The following is a 19,569-nucleotide window of genomic DNA, read 5'->3' on the forward strand; positions in this document are numbered from 1 at the left end:
TCCAAAAATGATTTAGAGAAACTTGCAACTCGTAAAACTTTTCTCTCCACATAGAACTTGCGTAATTATGAAGGTGATTTAGAAAAAAAAGTTATGCCTTTGAGGATTTTTTTTTATAAATAAGAGTAATCCCCTGAACTTTATCAGGTGAAAGTATAGCTTTAGAAACTTTATTTGAGTTGGAATGATCCACAGAACATTATCAGATAATTATATAGCTCTGGAGACTTAACATGAATAGGAATGATACCCAGAACTTTATCAGATGAAACTGTAGCTTTAGAAACTTTCCTTATGGATAGGATCAATCCACAGAATTATCATATGAAAAAGAACTTGCGTTTGAAAGTTTCTCAGCACATTAAGTCCACGACTACGGGTGAGGAAGCTGTAGCTTGAGACTTTCCCCTACTCACAACTAAATGAAAGTTCACAAATATAGATGAGGAACCACCAGCCTTTGGAACCTTTTCCACTCAGAACTGTGTTCAAATACGTCAGAGGAGGGTATACTTTTTTGAAACTTTTCCACTCGGAACTGTCCACGAATATATATTTACAAGGGGGGGAGGGGGGAACTATTAGTCGTATGAAACTTCCCTGCGCGGAACTAAAATGTTTACAGGAGTCCTCTAAGGTCAGTGTGAATGAGGCAGTGTGGCGCTGTGGTCTCTGCGAGACGAACGCTGCAACATGGGCAGTGCAGGTTGCGCTGAGTGCATCCCAACTCCGACTGCAGGTTTAGTCATGATTGGGCTCATATGCAACGTAGGGAGGGGGATGGGGGGCATTTGTAATGGCAATTAGTGATTAATGTTCGTGGTGATGGTGATGACTTTAAAGTTATGAAAAGTTGGGAGGAATACGATGCTAATGATTCTCTCTCTCTCTCTCTCTCTCTCTCTCTCTCTCTCTCTCTCTCTCTCTCTCTATATATATATATATATATATATATATATATATATATAATGTATATAATGTATATACCTTGCGTTGAGTGTGGAGGCTGCACTCTGTCCTCCCACAGCTCGGTCATAAACCCGCCTGCATTACCGGCTGCCGCTTTGGTGCATCGGGCTGTTTGAGGGCTTTGCCTCGCACGCTGACTTGCCTACCCCACCGCAATTTGGGCGACGAGGTATATACATTTCATACACATTGATGTAGCTGTTTCGTAGATTTTTTTTTGTATCGTTCGGTCCATAGTATTGTATTTCATATTTGCTGGTGGAAGCCCATTATGTTGGCAGACTTTTCCGGTAGATAGGTAGGCAGGTAGGGCAGCAGCTGCTCCCCTGTCGGTACACACACACACACACACACACACACACACACACACACACACACACACACACACACAATTCTTTCCATGGAGTGTTCCTGCAGGGAAGAAAGTGTGTGTGTGTGTGTGTATGTGTGACTACCAGTCGTCCTCGTCTGTTACAGGTTGACACAATCAGTGGACCACTGGGAAAGATGTCTTTATTTTTTTACGAGTTAATTTTTGTGTGTTTGTGTGTGTGTGTGGAGTTGTTTTAATTAATCGGCCACGCTGATGGCTGCCGTGTCTCTTGGCTGGCGTGCAGCAAATTGCTTCATATTTTTTTTTTTTCTTCTTTTATGTAAGATTTTCGTACTGTATTCGTATTTGCTATATTTGAATGTAATCTGATGAAAGTGGTTATTTTGGTGTTGGTATTGACTGGGTGACGTTCAGTGTGTGTGTGTGTGTGTGCGGGGGGGGGGGGTATTATATGGAGTGGTCTGGGGAGGGTGTTGTGTTTGGGGGCAGCTGATAGTGTGGAGGATGTTGCCAACAGCGAACAGCTGATAGTATGGAGGATGTTGCCAGCAAGAAACAGCTGATAGTGTGGAGAATGTTGCCAGGAGCGAACAGCTGATAGTGTGGAGAATGTTGCCAGCAAGGAACAGCTGATAGTGTGGAAGGTGTGACATGGCCGTAGACTTTGCTCCTCTGCATGAGCTCGTGGGAGATGTATGGGTCGGTGCTGCGGCACATTCTCTGATGGTGTGTGTGTGTGTGTGTGTCGAGACGGTTACCATACCTACACGCCTTAGAGATACGAACCTCACATCACCTCCACAGCCGCTGTTCTGTTATTACCCGTTCACCCCCCGTCAAGTTGTCCTCGCCTCTGTACTACTACGAATGCCGCCTTTGCCGCCACCACCCTCACCCCCACAGCCACCCTCACCACAGCCACCCCCACCACAGCCACGACCAGCATCACAGTTGTTTGTCCCTCGCACCACAATAAACAGTATGTCTATACCTTGTCGTAATTATTCCTCCGTCAGCGCCAGTGATACCACGGTCGGCGTGCATGTGGTATTATCAGCATATAGATATCGTCATCATATCTCAACGGTGCGGTTCTTGAGCACGGCATTACGGTCCTTAACCATGACGGTACGATCTTCGAGCACGGTGTTGCGACTCTCGAGCACGACGGTACGATCCTTGAACACGACGGTACGATCCTGGAACACGGCATTACGATTCTTAACCACGACGGTACGGTCTTCGAACTAAGCATTACGATCCTTGAGCACGACGGTACGATTTTTTGGAGCAGGGCGGCATAACCCTCGATCACGATTGTGCGTTTGACCTGGCTCCGCCTTCAGGGTCAGGTTAGGGGTCAGGCTGTCATACCCTCTAGGATCGTACCGTCTTGGCCGGGAGCCACACTGTCGTACCATGTTCACGGGGGATGTGTACCATCCCGTTCATGATGCGTCCCATCCTGCTCATGAGCGCGAGTGCGCGGCTCAAGGGCCGTACCCTCGTGCGCTGGGATTGTACAGTCTTGATCAGGGGACCCGTGCCCTCGTGCTCAAGGATTGTACCGTCGTGCTCAAGGCTCGCGCCATCATTCTCGAGGGGTAACTTCAGCAAGAGCCGACATTTTCATGCAACAGGCGGACCAGAGATTACTCTGCATTAATATTCCTCACCTCACGCTATGAGGCTCTAATCTAACTTAATTTTTATGCTCCGGGACCGGAGTGGTCCACTCCATTTACGTAAAAGTCTTGGAGCGCCCTCTCTCTCTCTCTCTCTCTCTCTCTCTCTCTCTCTCTCTCTCTCTCTCTCTCTCTCTCTCTCTCTCTCTCTCTTTATATGCGTCCTCTCGGACTTTCTTTTTACAGCGGGTGAGTGTCGAGGGGGTTAAATGCAGCCAGCCCTGTGGGTGTAGAGAGTTTGGAACGTCTTGTGTTTGTGGAGGAATTCTTGCAGCATTAAGGGAGACGCCGAGAGAGTCACGTACGATGGTGGTGGTGGTGGTGGTGGTAGGATAGGGGCAGATATGGGTGGTAGTGAGCAGGCTGGTGTGTGGGAGGAATGGTCGTGTGGTGTTTGGGTGGGATGGTGTGTTTGCGTGGTGGTGGTGGTGTGTGTGTGGGCGGGGTGGTGGAGATGGTGGGCGGTGGTGTGTGAGGCGGAATGGCGATGGAGATGGTGGGCGGTGGTGTGTAGGCGGAATGGCGATGGAGATGGTGGGCGGGGGACGATGGTGGTTTTGGGGTGGGGGGCGGGGAGGGTTATGAGGTGGGGGCGAGACGCGCCAGCTGCTGCTGCAGCTGCGTTGGAAGCACATGATCCCTTGAACGCGACGGTACGACCCCCTGAGAGCACGATGGCGCTACGACCCCTTGGCTAACCCGACGTCTGACCTCTGACCCGGCATGAAAGAGTGAACGCGACCTCCACCGCTTTTCCACGGCGGTGCATTCATCGTATTCAGATGCGCTTCGACCGCACGCTGAAGAGGAGGAGACTCCTCTCTTGGCTCTTACAGTCTTCGGGATCCCGTCTCGTCTCCCGCAGAAGAATGGCAGGCTGGTTCATTCCGGCAGATTACAGCGACGCCGTCCCTTTATGAAGGGTATATAGCATCGTGGGGGCTTGTGTCTTTGGAGAGCCCCATTGATCGTCCCCCCCCCCCCACTTTATCCTACGGCCTCTCACAACTCGCAAGGGGAGGAATTTTTTGAGACGATGCCCAGGAGTTTATCCCTCGTGTAAACTTAATCAGTTTGGTGATGAGGATATATATATATATATATATATATATATATATATATATATATATATATATATATATATATATATCCTCCTGCTGGAGATGGAGCTTATGATATTGAATTATTCCGTTGACCATGTTGCCGCCCGTGCCCTGCATGCCTAGGTAGGAGGCGAACTGAACTGACGTAGGAGGTGGTTCTCTCCTGACGTGGTTCGTTGACGGGTGTTGCAGCGCCCCGCCCTCTGCCGGCGGAGGCCGTCGGAGTCGAGGGTCAGCAGGTCCTGTGCAGACCGCGCGGTGAGGTCGGAGGGTCTTCTCTGTGAGGGTCTCATCCTGACGTGGTGCGCTTGAGATCGTGGAGCCCCCCGCGCCCTTGTCTCCCCCACACACAGGAGAAGTGCCCTAAAGACTTGGTCAGGCCGTCGGCGTGTGGTTGTGTAGACGGTGCATTGCGTGAGGTAACGATTTCTTTCTAGTTGGGGGGGGAGGCGCGCTGACTTGGCTGCGGGGAGGTCCTCTCCTGTCGCAGTGCACCTGAGATCGTGGAGTGCCCCTGCCGTAGGAGTGCCCCCAGAAGACTGGGTCAGCATGAGGTTTTATGTGTGTGTGTGTGTATGTGTGTGTGCTACGGCCCTGCAGTGCGGCAAGTAATGAGTCCAGTTTTCATGCGGTGGTGTGGTGTGACGTCATTGCGCCGCCCCTGCTGGTCCTTGCGTCCCAGCTACACAAGGGCGGGATCAATGTGGACACACACCCACCCCTCCTCTCGCATCTGCAGCGGGGCCCTCATCCCTTGGCAAACCATCTCAGACTTTTGCTCCGGTCCTTTCCTCCCCCCCAGCGCATCCCGGGAAGCCGTGCATGTTTTATAACCATCTGATTAAAGACCTCACGTGGAACGCCATAGGAGAGACAAGAAAAATTGACGTAATCATTTCTTATGGATAGTGGGAGTTGCTGTAGAGTTCGACTGACTGACTGACAACCTGCATCGAGATATTTACGTGTCTTACCCATTAGTGCAGACCCTTTTATTTTTATATATCAAGTGGAGCGACGTGGGGGAGGAAAAGGAATATTGAATCGTATTTTCTGTATGCTGAAAGAGGGATGGTTACGTGATCTTGTGATGAAATACACCCCCTCCGCCTCATATGTCACGGGAAGAGATAGGGAAAAAAAAGACATATTTCACAGTGTCGTGAGTTGGTGAACGAGGCGAGTGGAACTCATCTCTCGACCATCGAGAGGCTGTGTATGGCAGCTTCTTGAAGAGGGCGTGACCTTCGTAGGTCACAGCGAGTCGTTTCATTGACCTTTTAACCCCCGTGAGCACACGACGCTACCACAAGGGTCTCACCCCCGCACTCCGGGTGTCGCATCGTCGACGACCCCGACCCCCCCGGTGGTCGCACCGCCGCGCTCCAGGTGTCGTACCGTCTCCCTCAAGGGTTGCGCCGTCGTGCTCTAGGTTCGAGTCCTCGTACGTGATCGTACATCCTCTGCCCTACATGGTCGAGAGAGGATGACATCCTGGGCCACTCGGGCGACGCCCATCACTCCCACAGACGTCGGCACCGCAAAGGCCATGCCGTCTGGACTTTCCCCAACGACCCCATCCGCCGTTTGTGTCTGCCTGGCGAGGCGGATGGCCGGGCCCGGCCCCTGGCCTGGCCTGGCCTGCTAACCCTAATTACACCGGGGGTTAGAACGTGTGTGTAGCCAAGACATCTTTTAAGCGGCTGTCGCTGGCAGTACATACACACACACGCACACATACACACACGGCTCGCCTGTGTATAGTGTGTGTCGCCTGGTCACTATTGGTTTGTTGTGGAGGTGAAGGTGGCTGGTTGTAGGTCGTGGGTTGTGACTGGTTGTGTTGTAGGTTATGCTCTTTGCTCGGCCGTTTGAGTACGACCTATTTGAGCACGACGGTACGACCCTTGAGGAATCTTGGTAAGGTTCGTGGGTCATTAGGAAAAGGGTCGGACAGCTTCCGAGGTCATACTTTACGGTTTTACTGTTGTGTTTAAGGGTCGTTCCGTCGTGCTCAGAGGTCGTACCGTATTGGTTGAGGGTCGTATCGTCGTGCTCAAGGGTTTAAGAGAAACCGCAAAACTAGGTTTATTCAGTAATCGTTATTATTATAAGGTGTAAAGTCAGCGTCACCTTTTTTGAGTACACGACACAAGCTTCTTCTCATGGTATGGTGAACATGGTGTAGCGTTCAGTTCGTACACCTTGGTAGGCATACATCAGCCCCTGTTGCAACGGCATGTTGAAGGATTTACTATCTCTGTTGCTTGTTCTCTGTGTGTGTGTGTGTGTGTGTGTGTGTGTGTGTGTGTGTGTGTGTTCTCTCCAGTGGATCCTTTGTGTATTACTTTTTTCCCTCATCTTATTCCAAAGCTGTTTATGGGAGTACGTGGGAGGGGCTGATAACACGAGACCTGGTGGTGTGTGACAAGGTTATCTGCTGGAGGACAGGCACACATGGGAAGGACTGATAACGGAAGACCTGATGGTCCGCGACGAGGTTATCAGCTGGATGACGATGCTGTATTGGAATGCCTGCGAAAGACAGATGATGACACGAGACCTGATGGTCCATGGCGAGGTTATCTGCTGCATGACGGTCGTACATTGGAACACATGCGAATGACTGATAACAGGACACCTGATGGTGGTCCGCGACGCGCTTATCTGCTGGGTGACGGATATATACACTGGAATACATGCGAAAGACGGATAACAGGAGACCTGAGGGTGGTCCAGAGATTACTCATGCAGAGGTTAATGAATTTCATTGAAGAAAACGAAAGATAGATAGGGAGAGAGAGAGAGAGAGAGAGAGAGAGAGAGAGAGAGAGAGAGAGAGAGAGAATTGACATCATCTTCGGTTGCTCATTTGCATGTTCGAGCAGCCTCTTCCTCTTTCTGCATGCTGGCGGTGGGAAGGTGCGACTTGTGGGGGTGATGAGGGCGGGAGGGTCGCGTCCGCTTGCTGTACGGGAAGCCGCGCGCGTGACACACACTGACGTCCCCTGGGGGAGGGGGGGGGGGGGAGGCGACACGCGCCTGACGCAACGCGGAATCTCGAGACACACTCCACACTGGGTGAATGAAATGCGTAGGAGCCTGCTCGCACTGCACCCGTCTCTCTTCCACCCGGGTTGTCTTGACCCGAAAAGTTGTGGTCTCTCTCTCTCTCTCTCTCTCTCTCTCTCTCTCTCTCTCTCTCTCTCTCTCTCTCTCTCTCTCTCTCTCTCTCTCGTAATCTTTTAACTCCCTGGGCACGACGCGTCGTTCCGACCCAACAGAAACAAAATGGTGTGTTGTGTCATGAAAATACTTACGTAAAACCTATGATGTGGCCAGAGTCGTCCTTGACCTGTTCATCCTCCCCCACCTTCCCTCGCCAGAGCTCAATGACGAGTATCCCGTATCGCGTGATTTCCTCAGTTTCGTATTATTTTTGTATTTGCTTTTATTACTGTCGAGGGCGTGAAGCCTGGGGCTGGTCGGTCGCTCACGTCCGCCACACGTCCGTCCACAGATGCCCCTTCGGTGAGTTCTGACGAAGGCGGCGGCGGAGGGGTGTTGTGTCGAAGGCCGTTGTCCTTCGTCTTATTTTGACCGTTGTGCCGTTTGAGGACCGACGTGGTTGTTATGCAAAGGGATGGCAGTCGGTTGAAAGGCGTTTTGGAGATGAACGAATCGTAGAAGGGGGCGGGGTGACCCCCACAGGATAAAGTAGATTCTTCTGCGTCTTCGGCAGGATCTGTCGGAGGTTGCTGTTGTATTTACTTAAAGGGCGGATGGAGAGCGAACAACGGCTACTGTTGAAGAGGAATGCGTTGTTTCTGTGTTTGTATTCACCCATAAGTGTTTTATCCCAGTGTGTTTAAGTTTGATGGTCGCGCGTTATTTTTTTTTAGCGCGACTTTCGGTTATGGCTTTGTTTGTGTACACAGGCGAAAGACGTTATGTATACAGGAAGGGAGATAATGCTGCGGTGTTGCGTGGCTTCGGCAGGAAAATGACGAGATGTGTTTGACTATTGCAAAGCCGCTAGTTGGTGAGAAGAGCTCTTCTGGAGACGAGAGATATATACATGGGGGACCCTTAGAAGGCAAAGGCCTGGTAGATAACATGGGGTTTCTTGATGGCGCGATAGTGTTAGGTAGATAACATGGGGGTCCTGATGGCAAAATAAGTAGGTAACATAGGGGTTGTGATGGCAAAATAGGTAGATAACATGGGGTTGTTGATGACAAGGTAGTGTTAGGTCGATAACACGGTAGATAACACGGGGTATTGGATGGCAACCTAAGGCTAGGTAGATAACATAGGGGTCTTGTATGGCAACTTAAAGCTAGGTAGATAATTTGGGGTCTTGTATGGCAACTTGAAGTTAGGTGGATAACCCTTTGGGTCTTGCATGGCAACTTAAGGCTAGGTAGGTCACCCTTTGGGTCTTGCATGGCAACTGGAGGCTAGGTGGATAACATGGAGGGAGGTCTTGCGCGTGCGATGTGGAAGGGAACCTGATGCCAGTTTTTACCCGGGGCCCGGCAGGTGTGTCGAGCCATAAGAAGAGATTGAAGTTATTGATCTCCATATTAAAGTGATGTGGGGAAGGGCATCTCTTTGGGCATCCCCTGGAGGCACTCCAGTTTCACCACAACCCGTTGCTTTTCAGTCCATCTCCGGTGCTACCCGTCAGGGTATTGAGGGGGTGGGTGTTAGTGACGGCTGGGTAGTGAGCCAGCACTTCAGTGGTTGTCATGTTTCGCTCCTTTGACCCAGATAGCTGTCTTTCTTCTTCGCTTTCTGGCATTCATTCTGTCCACAAACACAAAATCTCTCATTGTCACACATCGTTACTCAAGATTTTCCTGCGGTGAGCGTTATGCGCTGGCCCTGCCTTTTTGGCAAAATGGCAGGGGCAATAGATAGAAAATGCAGATAGGAACGTTAGGCCGGAGGATTAGCTAGAAGTAGTGGGTAGGAACTTTGGGTAGAAGTAATTGTTAGGAACATTAGGTAGGAGCCTATGGAAAAAGCACAGCGCTAGACCTGCCAGTGGCCTGTTAAGAGTGAGGCGCTAAAGGCTGAGAAGCGGCACTAGAGTTACTTCATCGGCTATGGAGACGAATCTATTGCCGTGGTCACCCCCTTGAGGGAGTTCCCAAAGGCAGCGGGCGTCAGATGGATAGGTAGATAGAAGCATTAGTTTCCTTTCTTAAAAGCATCGTTGTCTTTGCGGGTAGTGTTCATAGCTGTGGTTGTTCGGGAGGTGAATGCAAGAGCTTTGGAAAGAGGGGCAAGTATGCAGTCTGTTGTGGATGAGTGAGTATAGACAGGTTAGGGGTTGGGTGGTAATGTGGAATTAAAAAAGTAGTGGCCCTGAGTGCTGGCAAGGGAGGGGATTGGGCTGCGGTGTCGTCGCTTTTGTGGAGAAGACAGTTAGGAACTAGGATTGGCCATCTGGCACGTCCGTCTTTAGCCATCGTCACTCTTTCTCTTTTTTTCTTTTCTTCTCTTTCATACTTGCTCGATATTTCCCGCGTTAGCTCGGTGGCGCCTGGAACACGATGCGAAGAAACGCCACATTGGCACACATCATTCTCTAGCATTCATGTGTAATGCACATACCCTGGTTCAGTCCATTGACGGCACGTTGACCCCAGTATACTACATCAGCCCAGTTCACTCTGTCCCATGCACACCTTCCCCCCAAATTGGACCCCTTGCATGTTCAGGTCACGATCACTCAGGATTTTTTTTCACTCCTTCCTTCCATCTCCATTTTGGTATCCCCCTTCTCCTTGTTCCCTCCACTTCTAACATGTATCCTCTTTGTCAATCTTTCCTCATTCATTCTCTTCACATGTCCAGACCATTTGAACACGCCCTCCTCAGCTCTCTCAACCACACTCTTTGTTACCCTTTTATCATTTACTTGGTCACACCAACTCACACCATATATTGTCTTCAAACATTTTATTTCCAACACATCCACCCTCCTTCGCATATCCCCATCCATAGCCTGTCTAGCACCCATATAATATTGTTGGGACTACTTTACCTTCTGACACCCATTTTTGCCCTTCGAGTTAACGTTCTCTTTCCACACATTCTTCACTGTTTCCAGAACCTTTTTCCCCTGCCCCACCCTATGACTCAGTTCCGTTTTCATGGCGGTGCCATGTCCTCTGCCAGGTATCTAAAACACTCCACTTCCTCCAGTTTTTCTCCATTCAGTTTTTCTCCATTCAGACTCACAACCCCAACTAACCTGTCCCTCAACCCTGCCAAAGCTAACATCCTTGCTTTTTATTCACATTTACTCTCAACCTCCTCCCTTCACACACTCTTACAAACTCAGTCACTAACCTCTGCAGTTTCTCATCTGAGCACGACGGTACAACACGATGAGCACAGCGGTGCTACCCTTGAGTGTGACGTCCTGTGCCATTTACCACACCATCGTACTCGAAGGTCGTATACGCCCGTGCTGAAGAGGTAAATGCACTTTTGTGCACACTTTAGTTTTGCAGTACTTTTGACGTTGCGCCATGCATCGAGTCAGTTGTTGATACAACACAAATACGGAATGATGTCACTGGGAAAGAATCGTGCGATTGTGTTGTCTGTGGTGTGATAAATCAGTGACCAGAGCTTTTGTTGAAACGTTCCTGTTTGATTATCCAAGTAAAGTGCTCTGTTGTTGCGGACGAGGCTTCGAGTTGATTGGCTCTGCCGTCAGTCCTGTCTTGTGCGCCGCAGAGTGTGTGCTGAGAATGCGACTGTGATGCTCTTGTTATGCTTGGCTGTGCACCAGTGGGGTTGGCTTGTCTTTGAGCCCCTCCGGCATGGAACATGGTGAATTATATTTATATTTGAGACTTGCCTCCTTGAGTTAGGTGGGGGGTCGACAGAAGGATTATAATACGCTCATTGTTAGTTTTCCCATGCAGGATATCAAGTGTATAACATAATGGGTAAAGAGAGAGAGAGAGTGAAACTGTTCAAATTTATCTCAAGACGCTTTTGATTTAGGAGCTGTTTTAAGTGAAATTCATTTGCGACTGTGTTTAGGTTGTGAGGGAGTAACAAGAGGCTTCTTAGAACGCTTTGTTGGTGTGGGTGAGTGTCTTGACGTGGAAGCCATCACTGAAGCTTTTGTGGCCACTACCACAGCTTGTTATTATTAGATATTCTTGAACGCCGTGTAAAGGTCGCACATGATGATTCAGATGGTTTTGAGATTTATATTGGCGTGGGTTTTGGCCTTATTTAGGTGATGCGGGTCGGGCGGGGAGAAATCCCGCGTTGGCACCTCGCTCACTTTATGGTGCCGGTTTGTTCCCAGTTTCTTTTTCCTGCCAGTCTTTTGCTGGACTTCGTAGAGGTAGAGACTATCCTAGGTTCTTGTGCACTCTGTACACCGGTCCATTGTGTGTTCATATTTGTCTCTATACATTGATATATACCATATGCACAGTAAATGTATAAATGTGTATGTATTTAAGCGTGTCTTTATATACATGCATTCAGGACATGCTTATTGTAGTGAAGCATATTATGGAAGTGGCACGCCACTCGTCTTGGAAATTTTATATAATCACGTAACCTAATCTGTGAGTCATTTGGTAAAAACGGGCCCCGGTGCGTGTGAGTTGGGAGATTCTGTGGATCTGCGAGTTACGAGGCGAAATCCTGTGAGGCTGTCACTGGCGGAAACGTGATTAGTTGGCCGTTGGCGCTCGAGCGAGCAGGACGCAGTGCGAGCCGCTCCCCTTCGGATCCTATATTCATAACCTGTCGCAGTCTCGTAAAATATCACGTTTTCTTGCCAGTGTTGAATAGATAGAAGGTTAAACGAGCGAGATGTAGTGTCGCAGTGCTCGTGAATGTTGGAACAAAGTGAAAGGGTGGATGCTGTGTTATAGTATTTGAATTTCTTCAGTATTCACTCGGTGAAGGACTAATGCTTGGGGTAGTATGGTTGTCGGGACCTTCCTATAGGTACATTCATAGGTACTCACAGCCAGGTGTTTCACAGCCTCCCAGGGAAATATCAACAATTTTGTAGTTTTCTATGGATGTTTAAGACGTCGGTGCGTGCCCTTCATTCCAGAAATTAATATTCGTGTGCCAGTTTGTTGCACGGTCGCACCCAACTCGTGTGGTGTGTGCAGATTGCCTGGGAGAGTCGTGGCCGGAGGGTATAAAGGTGTGGTGTTAAGAGCGTAAGTGGCAAGTCAAGTGGTAACCTAAGAGTGCGAGAGGAATCGCCTCACTTTCAACACTCCATTTCCTCTTCAGTTTGCTTCGTACGGAAATTGTTTCAATGTATGTCAGTCGGACACGGAGTGTAGGTAGTAATTGGCGGTATAGAGTGAGCGCAGGTGTTTGTGTGTATGAAAGTCGAGTGGCAGAGTCGAAAGAGTGAAGACTGGATTTATTATAAGAGGCCATATATGAGGCCTCCCAGTGAGTGAGGGGTCTGGTTGCTGGACACTTGACACTCCATTGGTAATCACCCAAGGCCGAGGCTTCACTCACATGTGGCACTCATCCTCAGTTCCTACTATGCCAATGTGTACTGTATGATTCAGGGGGCGTAGAAATATTCTAATTTCGATCATATTGTGAATATGCAGCTCGATGAATTTATAGATGTGCAAACATTTGATGTGAAATACGTTTTTACATTTATATTGTAATTTGATCCAGATCAGGCGTCCTACAAACATTAAAGAACAACAGAAAATAAGTTTCCAGTAAAGGAGGTAGTTAAGAAGTTTAATGTTGTAGCCCAGCACATTAATATGCCCTCTCCATCGCCTATTACTTGAGGCTGGCTGCCGCATTGGGTTATTTAGTGCCTAACCCACTCCAGACTTGACACCTCATTATTTTTCTAGTTTCAGGACCCTGGAGAAGTTAAAGTTACTCAGAATTTCTTTTTTCTAACCCAAAAAATACCGTGCACATAATATATTCCAGCCGGGGAGAAATTTTAATTCATTTTTGCCTCAAATGACGAAGGTTACATTGTGTACGTATATTAACAAGTCATTTAATTGAATAATGTAGTAATTAATCAGTCAGAAAAAGAAACATGAATAATTAACAGCGGAGATGAGTTATTAACACTTGTAATAAGTAATTTAAAGTTATAACTAGGAAATATGACAGCCGATGGAACATCAGACCTGTCTCCCTCCCTTATGAGCTAATGAGTTTGTGCAGTATATTTGATTAGGTAAAGAAAAAAAAAAAACAGTAACAATAACAAAGATATTGGAAACACCAGAAGATTTGCAGACTTTTATACTCGGTCAGGTTTGAACTGCAACCAAACCAAGCCCATAAAGCATTTGAGGGAAGGATGGGGACGAATCATCAATTTTGAAGAATTGTAGTTTAAGATTCGAGAAAGTACCTGTTACGTAGGAACATCGTGTAGAGCACAAGTGATACAAATGAATTCATGTCACATCATGGTTTGCTACTCCGTGAAACCTCTCAAACCCAGTGATTCCCTAACCAGACTGTTGTCACATTCAGATATGTTTCAGTTTTATGCATATGCGTGGCTTTGTTGGATACATCACGAGCGTGCAAGCCACGCCTTGTTGTCACAGTTGACATATCTTCTTGGGGGGGGGGGGGGGTGGATTAATGCTCCGATAAGATTTGCCAAAAACTTAAGATTCTCTAAGGTAGGTGAATGATTACATCAGAAATAGAGCGTTCAATTCTTGATTTGTTTCAGGCGTAGGAATGGGGATCAGGGATGAATGATTTATCAGTACTTTATGTTTTCCCTTAATTTCCGTTGGTTATAGCCATAGACATTGTTCAAGAACCTAACTTGACATCCGTCAAATTAATGAAAGTCGCTTTGCATGATATTACGTCACGCACAATGGTCTCTTCTGGTGTCTCAGAAAAATTCTTTTGCGTCACTGGTTCTTGCATTTGTTCGCAGGATAAAGAAATTTACATTTACAACTTTATAGGAGCAGCAGGTACAGGATGATGGAGAAAAAATTCTTTGTATACGCAATGGTGTGTAGAGTTGTACCAGTGTTTGCATATAAATTTCCTGGCGCATTTATTGAGCTCTTAAGACCAGAAGTCGGTGTGACTAAAACCAATTACCTATGTTAATTACATTGCGCCTAATTTTGTAAGGGCTTAGTGACTTTGATATAAAAAAGAGGATGAGATGAATGACAATTGTAATGACTAGGACTGTTCCTCTTTCATCCCCGTTAACAAGTGAGAAAGTCAGAGGTTAATGTTTACTCTTACAGTATCTTCACAGAAGGAAGACATGACGGCATGCGTTAGGTTTTCAAGTTTCAGTCGCTTCACTTCATTTATTGCTTAGAGAGACGTCAAGAGAATGTGAAAATACAGAACTCTAGGGTGTTAAATCACAGAAATGTTTCTTTGGCCGAGAAGTTGCTTAGATGATATGGATAATCGACGTTAAAAGCCTAGTATTTCTTTTTTTTTTCTTTTTTGGTAGCTTCAACCATTTGATCAAGTCTAATAGCAAAGCTTTTCAAGCATAGTAATGAATAAGTTGCCCTTATAACCACTGGTAAATCGTATTCAGTTCTATTGTAGCCTTTTTTTAAAACCTGTTGAAAACTAGTGATATCCACTTCAATCCTGTTTAATTTCATTGGTACCCACTTCAAGCCTATAACCGACAATATGCTCATAAAATCGCCTCTGAACAAACAAACAGACAAACAAAAACACTGATGACATTCACATGTACATGTGACGACTTCTTCCATCATAGTACTCATATTGGAGCTGGGCCTCAAAGGCAACCGCCACAAGCCACGCCCTCCCCGTGTCGTCTTACCTGGTCGTACATGGCTTTACGACTACCAGTCCCCCATCCCTCATGGGACCTAGTTGTAAAGGTCAGACATGCTAGCCCCTCACAGTTATTTGGTCAGTGTTACCCTAACATGCACAGGCCAGAATATATGTCTCTTGTTCTTGACAGTTTTCGCACCACACACATGATTTTTGCTTTCTTTCTCTTTCTCATATATATATATATATATATATATATATATATATATATATATATATATATATATATATATATATATATATATATATATAAAGTGTTCACACCCTTGTGATTTTGTTACGGGGCTAGGTAACGTTATTAGCTCATGGTGCCGTCTCTTAACTAGTGTGTACCATGTCTTAACTTTGCATACACACACACACACACACACACACACACACACACACTCGGCTTACATCAAGTGCCCTTTGTTTTGCTTGGACAATTGTGTACATGTGTGTATGAACGTGTAGGGAGAATGTTGTTTGTAAAGTACATACGTTTATCTTTTCGATTTGGCCTTGAATATCAGATATTTTGTGTTCGTAATGGAGACAGGACAAGAGCCGAGCTTGGCGTCACACGAACATTGCTTCGGGGTAGCCAGCCAAATCGTGTGAAGCACTCGTCGGTAGCCCGACTTCATATTCTTAACATGTCAGGGTTAATTAATGCTTGTATGATTTAGCATTGGTTATTTTTGAGCATCTGATTCAGACATATTTATATACCATGATATGCCACTTTAACGAGGAACAGTGTTTAATATACTCACAAGACTTTGGTATTGCGTACTTAAATGTTGAGATTAGTGGTGTTGAAAACATAAAACCGTGATAGTAATTACCTTGATCGTACCGGTGTGCAGAGAGACATCGCATTTGAAAAGAGACAGGGAGCGAACAGAACGGACGAGGAATAAAAGATTTCTTGTTAAAGTGTGATAACGACGAAGGCTTGTGAGGAAAAGCCGCGTGACACGCAGAAGGAAGGTAGCACCCCTCATTCAGGCAACATGGGCAACTCAGATAATGAGGTAAGTAGGGTGTGTTGCTGCTCTTTGACTATTGCCTTCATCCATAGCCCTTTCCTCCCCTCGGCCCCGGCTTGTGCTGCGTGTTCGGTCAGGCAGGCTCACGGGTCATTCTGTCAAAACATTTTGATGTTTTATAACGGACTCATAAAAGTAACCTGGCCAGTGGGTCCGTCTTTGTGTTGTTCTTGTGATTCGCTAATGTCTTGAGCATGACGGTACGAGTCTCGGGTATGATTTGGAGACGTTTGGCCGAACCGTAATGGTTAGGTCATAAGTCATGACATCAGACCCCCAAAGGTCCTGTGCTCAGTTGAGTTTTGCACCGTCGTGCCCTAGGAGTTAAGAGCTGGATTTCGGTATGGACGCTTCGGGTGAAAAGTACCTGCAGTTTGAGGGCTCCTGGAACTTTCGTGTATTAGATATTTGGGTGAGGTATATGTTTGTTGTCGATATTTCATGTTTTGGTCATTGATGTTTTCACCGGGGAAACTGGGGCATTTCCGATTGTAATTGTGTGTGACTGTTTTGCTGGGCTTACTTTATATATAATTTAGGGAACTAATATACAAAAGATTTAATTGTATTTCCGTGGATGTAGGCTGTTTTTTCTTTTGAACATGCATCTGTCTCTTCACCACTGTATGGCTATAATATTTTTTTTTGATGATTAGCACAAAGTACAAAAAAAAAAGTATTGGGTTTCTCGAGAGGTGGCTGGGGGTCAAGGACCGTGAAATATTTGTTTCAGAGTTTGCCCTCACGTTCTTGTGAATTGATTTGCCACCCCTCCACCCCTTTTTTTGCACGGTTTGCTGTTTCTAAGATAAATTATGGCCTTGGCTTGTACTTGGGACAACTGTTGGCTCAAGTAAGTACTGGGAGAGTCAGGTTACGTTGGCACTGCTTTCTCGAGGGAGGACTCAGACGTCGCACGACCGGGCTGGTTTTTATGATGCCAAGTCACCAGACGGCTGTGTGCAGCCCGCATAGGTCGCCCCGCCTGAGCACCGACGCGCGACTTATCGGGCGCGCGCAGCAAGGATGATGCCAGTTTTTGCCGCGTGAACTACAAGCGACTTGGCTTGATATATCGTTGTAGTCTCACCGATGGGGAATCGTCATCGGCTACATCGTCGCCCTAGATACCTGTCAACTTTCACTCGGGTTCAGCTTGCTGTCTACGATGGTAATTATTCCAAATGCGTTTTCTCTTTTTTATCAGTTTAAGGATCATTTCTTTGTACGTCATGGTGTATCTCAGACTTTTATGCATTGAATGCTATAAGTTCCGTCGTGTATGTATGTCAGTGTCTCCCCAGCTGTTTGGTACGCCAGAACCGTCCAGATGTTATGTGGTGGTAGTCTCACAAGTTTCCCGTGGAAAGCTAAATGAAATATGAATACAATGTGATTTTTAAGGAATGTTGGCGGTATACTCTGTATATATTGCTATTTAGGTCGAGTAATGCCATAAACGAAACATATACATGTATTCCATTTCACAATACTTTTCAGTGTTAGAGTAATTTTTTCTTACATATGCTAGAAAGAAAGTGGAGGAAACATCTTTTGTGGTATGACACGATAAGATCAAACACCACTTTTTTCTTCCCTACTTGGATCATTATGTGCTGTCAGCCATAGGTTCACTTGTTTCATACCCCTTGTTACTGGACATTGTCATCAGCAAACAATAAGGGTTATAGACCTCCCTCCCCGTCTGACGGAAGGGGAGACCTTTTGGGTCTCCGGACCGCACTCAAGCCCACCTGTCACCCTCTTAGGTCGATGTATTGTACCAGCTGTACTCGCTATATTTGCCTCCACCTACCCTTACATATGTGCCCTTCACCCACACCTGCTGAGATGTTTTGCCTTTTTATATCTAGATGATTAGTATTTTAATATAAAGCTGAATAATAAAAGTTAGAGTTTTTTTGTGCTATTATTTTGTGCCATTTTATTTTTTTTCCCATTATCCCGCCGAGATGCTGTTTCAGAATTATGAATGTTGCCTTTTAGTGTTTGATGGATATTTTCTTACGAATTTTCGTATGTTTTGGTGGATATTTTTTCAAAGAAGCGCTGCTCCATGGAGACGTGGAGGTGGCGTTGCTCACCTTTGTGGGCATGACTGTGTGGAAGTTACGCCTGCTTTTTGTACACTACAGTTGCATTTTCTTTGGCATTGTGTATTTATAATACTAATGACAAAAGCAATAGTGTAGATGATTAATGAAAATGTAATTGATGTTAGTAATAGTAATAATGGCAATGAATTTACGATTTACTGAAGAGAATACAGCTCGTGTGAAACACGTTAAAAGGTGAAATAGACAAGGTAGATAAGTTTTTCAAAAATAAAGGGGAGACTGGAAAGATGCAAAGGTCCTGGGTTTAAGTCCTGGCTGCTGGAGGGTATTATGATATATATATATATATATATATATATATATATATATATATATATATATATATATATATATATATATTGGAAACGGTGGTTAGAGAGAGAGAGAGAGAGAGAGAGAGAGAGAGAGAGAGAGAGAGAGAGAGAGAGAGAGAGAGAGAGAGGAAAAGCAGTAGGGAAGCCGTGAGTGCAAGCGTTGAGAAAGTTGGCTACTGTCATCGCATTGTTCACCAGCTCACATTGCATAGATCAGACAATACATGAACTTGACAGACTTTGAGAATGTATATAGTTATATGGATATATAGCTATATGTGAGGCTGATTACAGACATGGGCTAAGGACACGATGCCTCCAGTACATAGATAACAGCACAGTACAGGACGGGTCTGTACCCATATTTATGTAGAGTGATGTACAAGTCTAGTGACAGAGGTGCTCCGGGGGCTTCATGAATTCGGTACATACGTAAATACACGAGTAGCGAGAGAACGGGGAGGGATGGATGTGGCGGCTGCGCACCCAGACCCCTCGACCCCAGGCTCAAGCCTCGCTGGCCCCCATCAGTGAGATGGTTGTTCGCCGCTTGGCTCGCGGCTCGTGTTACAACTATATTTAAATGTGGAATTTCTCCAGTATCAGACCAGTCGTAGTCCCTTACTCTATCACTGCCTCTTCCCACTACAGCCCTAGCTGTTCCATATCACACTGCCTCCATTACTGTAGCCCTAGCTGTTCTGTGTCACTGTCTCCACTACCATAGCCCTAGGTGTTCTGTGTCACTGTCTCCACTACCATAGCCCTTGCTGTTGTGTCACCGTCTCCCCCAGTACAGCCCTAGCTGTTCTGTGTCACTGTCTCCACTACTGCAGCCCTATCTGTTGTGCACCGTCTCCCCCAGTACAGCCCTAGCTGTTCTGTGTCACTGTCTCCACCACTACAGCCCTCGTTGCCCTGTGTCAGTCTCCACAACAGTGTATCGCTACCTTCTTCAGTACAGCCCTAGGAGTTCTGTATTGATGTCTCCTCCACTGCAGCCCTTCCAGCTCTGTATCACTCTGCATCCTCTCACAGCAGCCAGGCTGTTATGTGTGACTGTCTTCATTACAGCCCTAGTAGTTCTGTATGATCGCCTCCTCCGCTGCAGATCTAGCAGTTCTTTCACAGCATT

At 46.6% G+C, this 19,569-nt stretch overlaps 1 protein-coding gene across 7 annotated transcripts in view; it reads left to right on the forward strand.

Moving 5' to 3' along the window:
* The window catches only part of Pka-R1 (protein kinase, cAMP-dependent, regulatory subunit type 1), a 101,741-nt gene that overhangs the window by 19,031 nt on the left and 63,141 nt on the right, over positions 1-19,569 (forward strand). Inside the window, exons 1-2 of one of the 7 annotated variants that reach the window (XM_071694824.1) lie at positions 11,449-11,518; positions 15,821-15,988. The exons of 1 other annotated variant lie outside the window; for it this stretch is intronic. In XM_071694824.1, coding sequence (XP_071550925.1) covers positions 15,968-15,988 — 21 coding nt within the window. In that variant the 5' untranslated portion in view covers positions 11,449-11,518; positions 15,821-15,967. Of the gene's footprint in view, positions 1-11,448; positions 11,519-11,763; positions 11,896-15,805; positions 15,989-19,569 lie in introns of those variants that run through there. 5 more of the 7 variants (XM_071694825.1, XM_071694827.1, XM_071694826.1 and 2 more) reach the window with 5 other exon arrangements.

This window comes from Panulirus ornatus, chromosome 57, assembly GCF_036320965.1.
Source record: "Panulirus ornatus isolate Po-2019 chromosome 57, ASM3632096v1, whole genome shotgun sequence".
Classification (NCBI taxonomy): domain Eukaryota; kingdom Metazoa; phylum Arthropoda; class Malacostraca; order Decapoda; family Palinuridae; genus Panulirus; species Panulirus ornatus.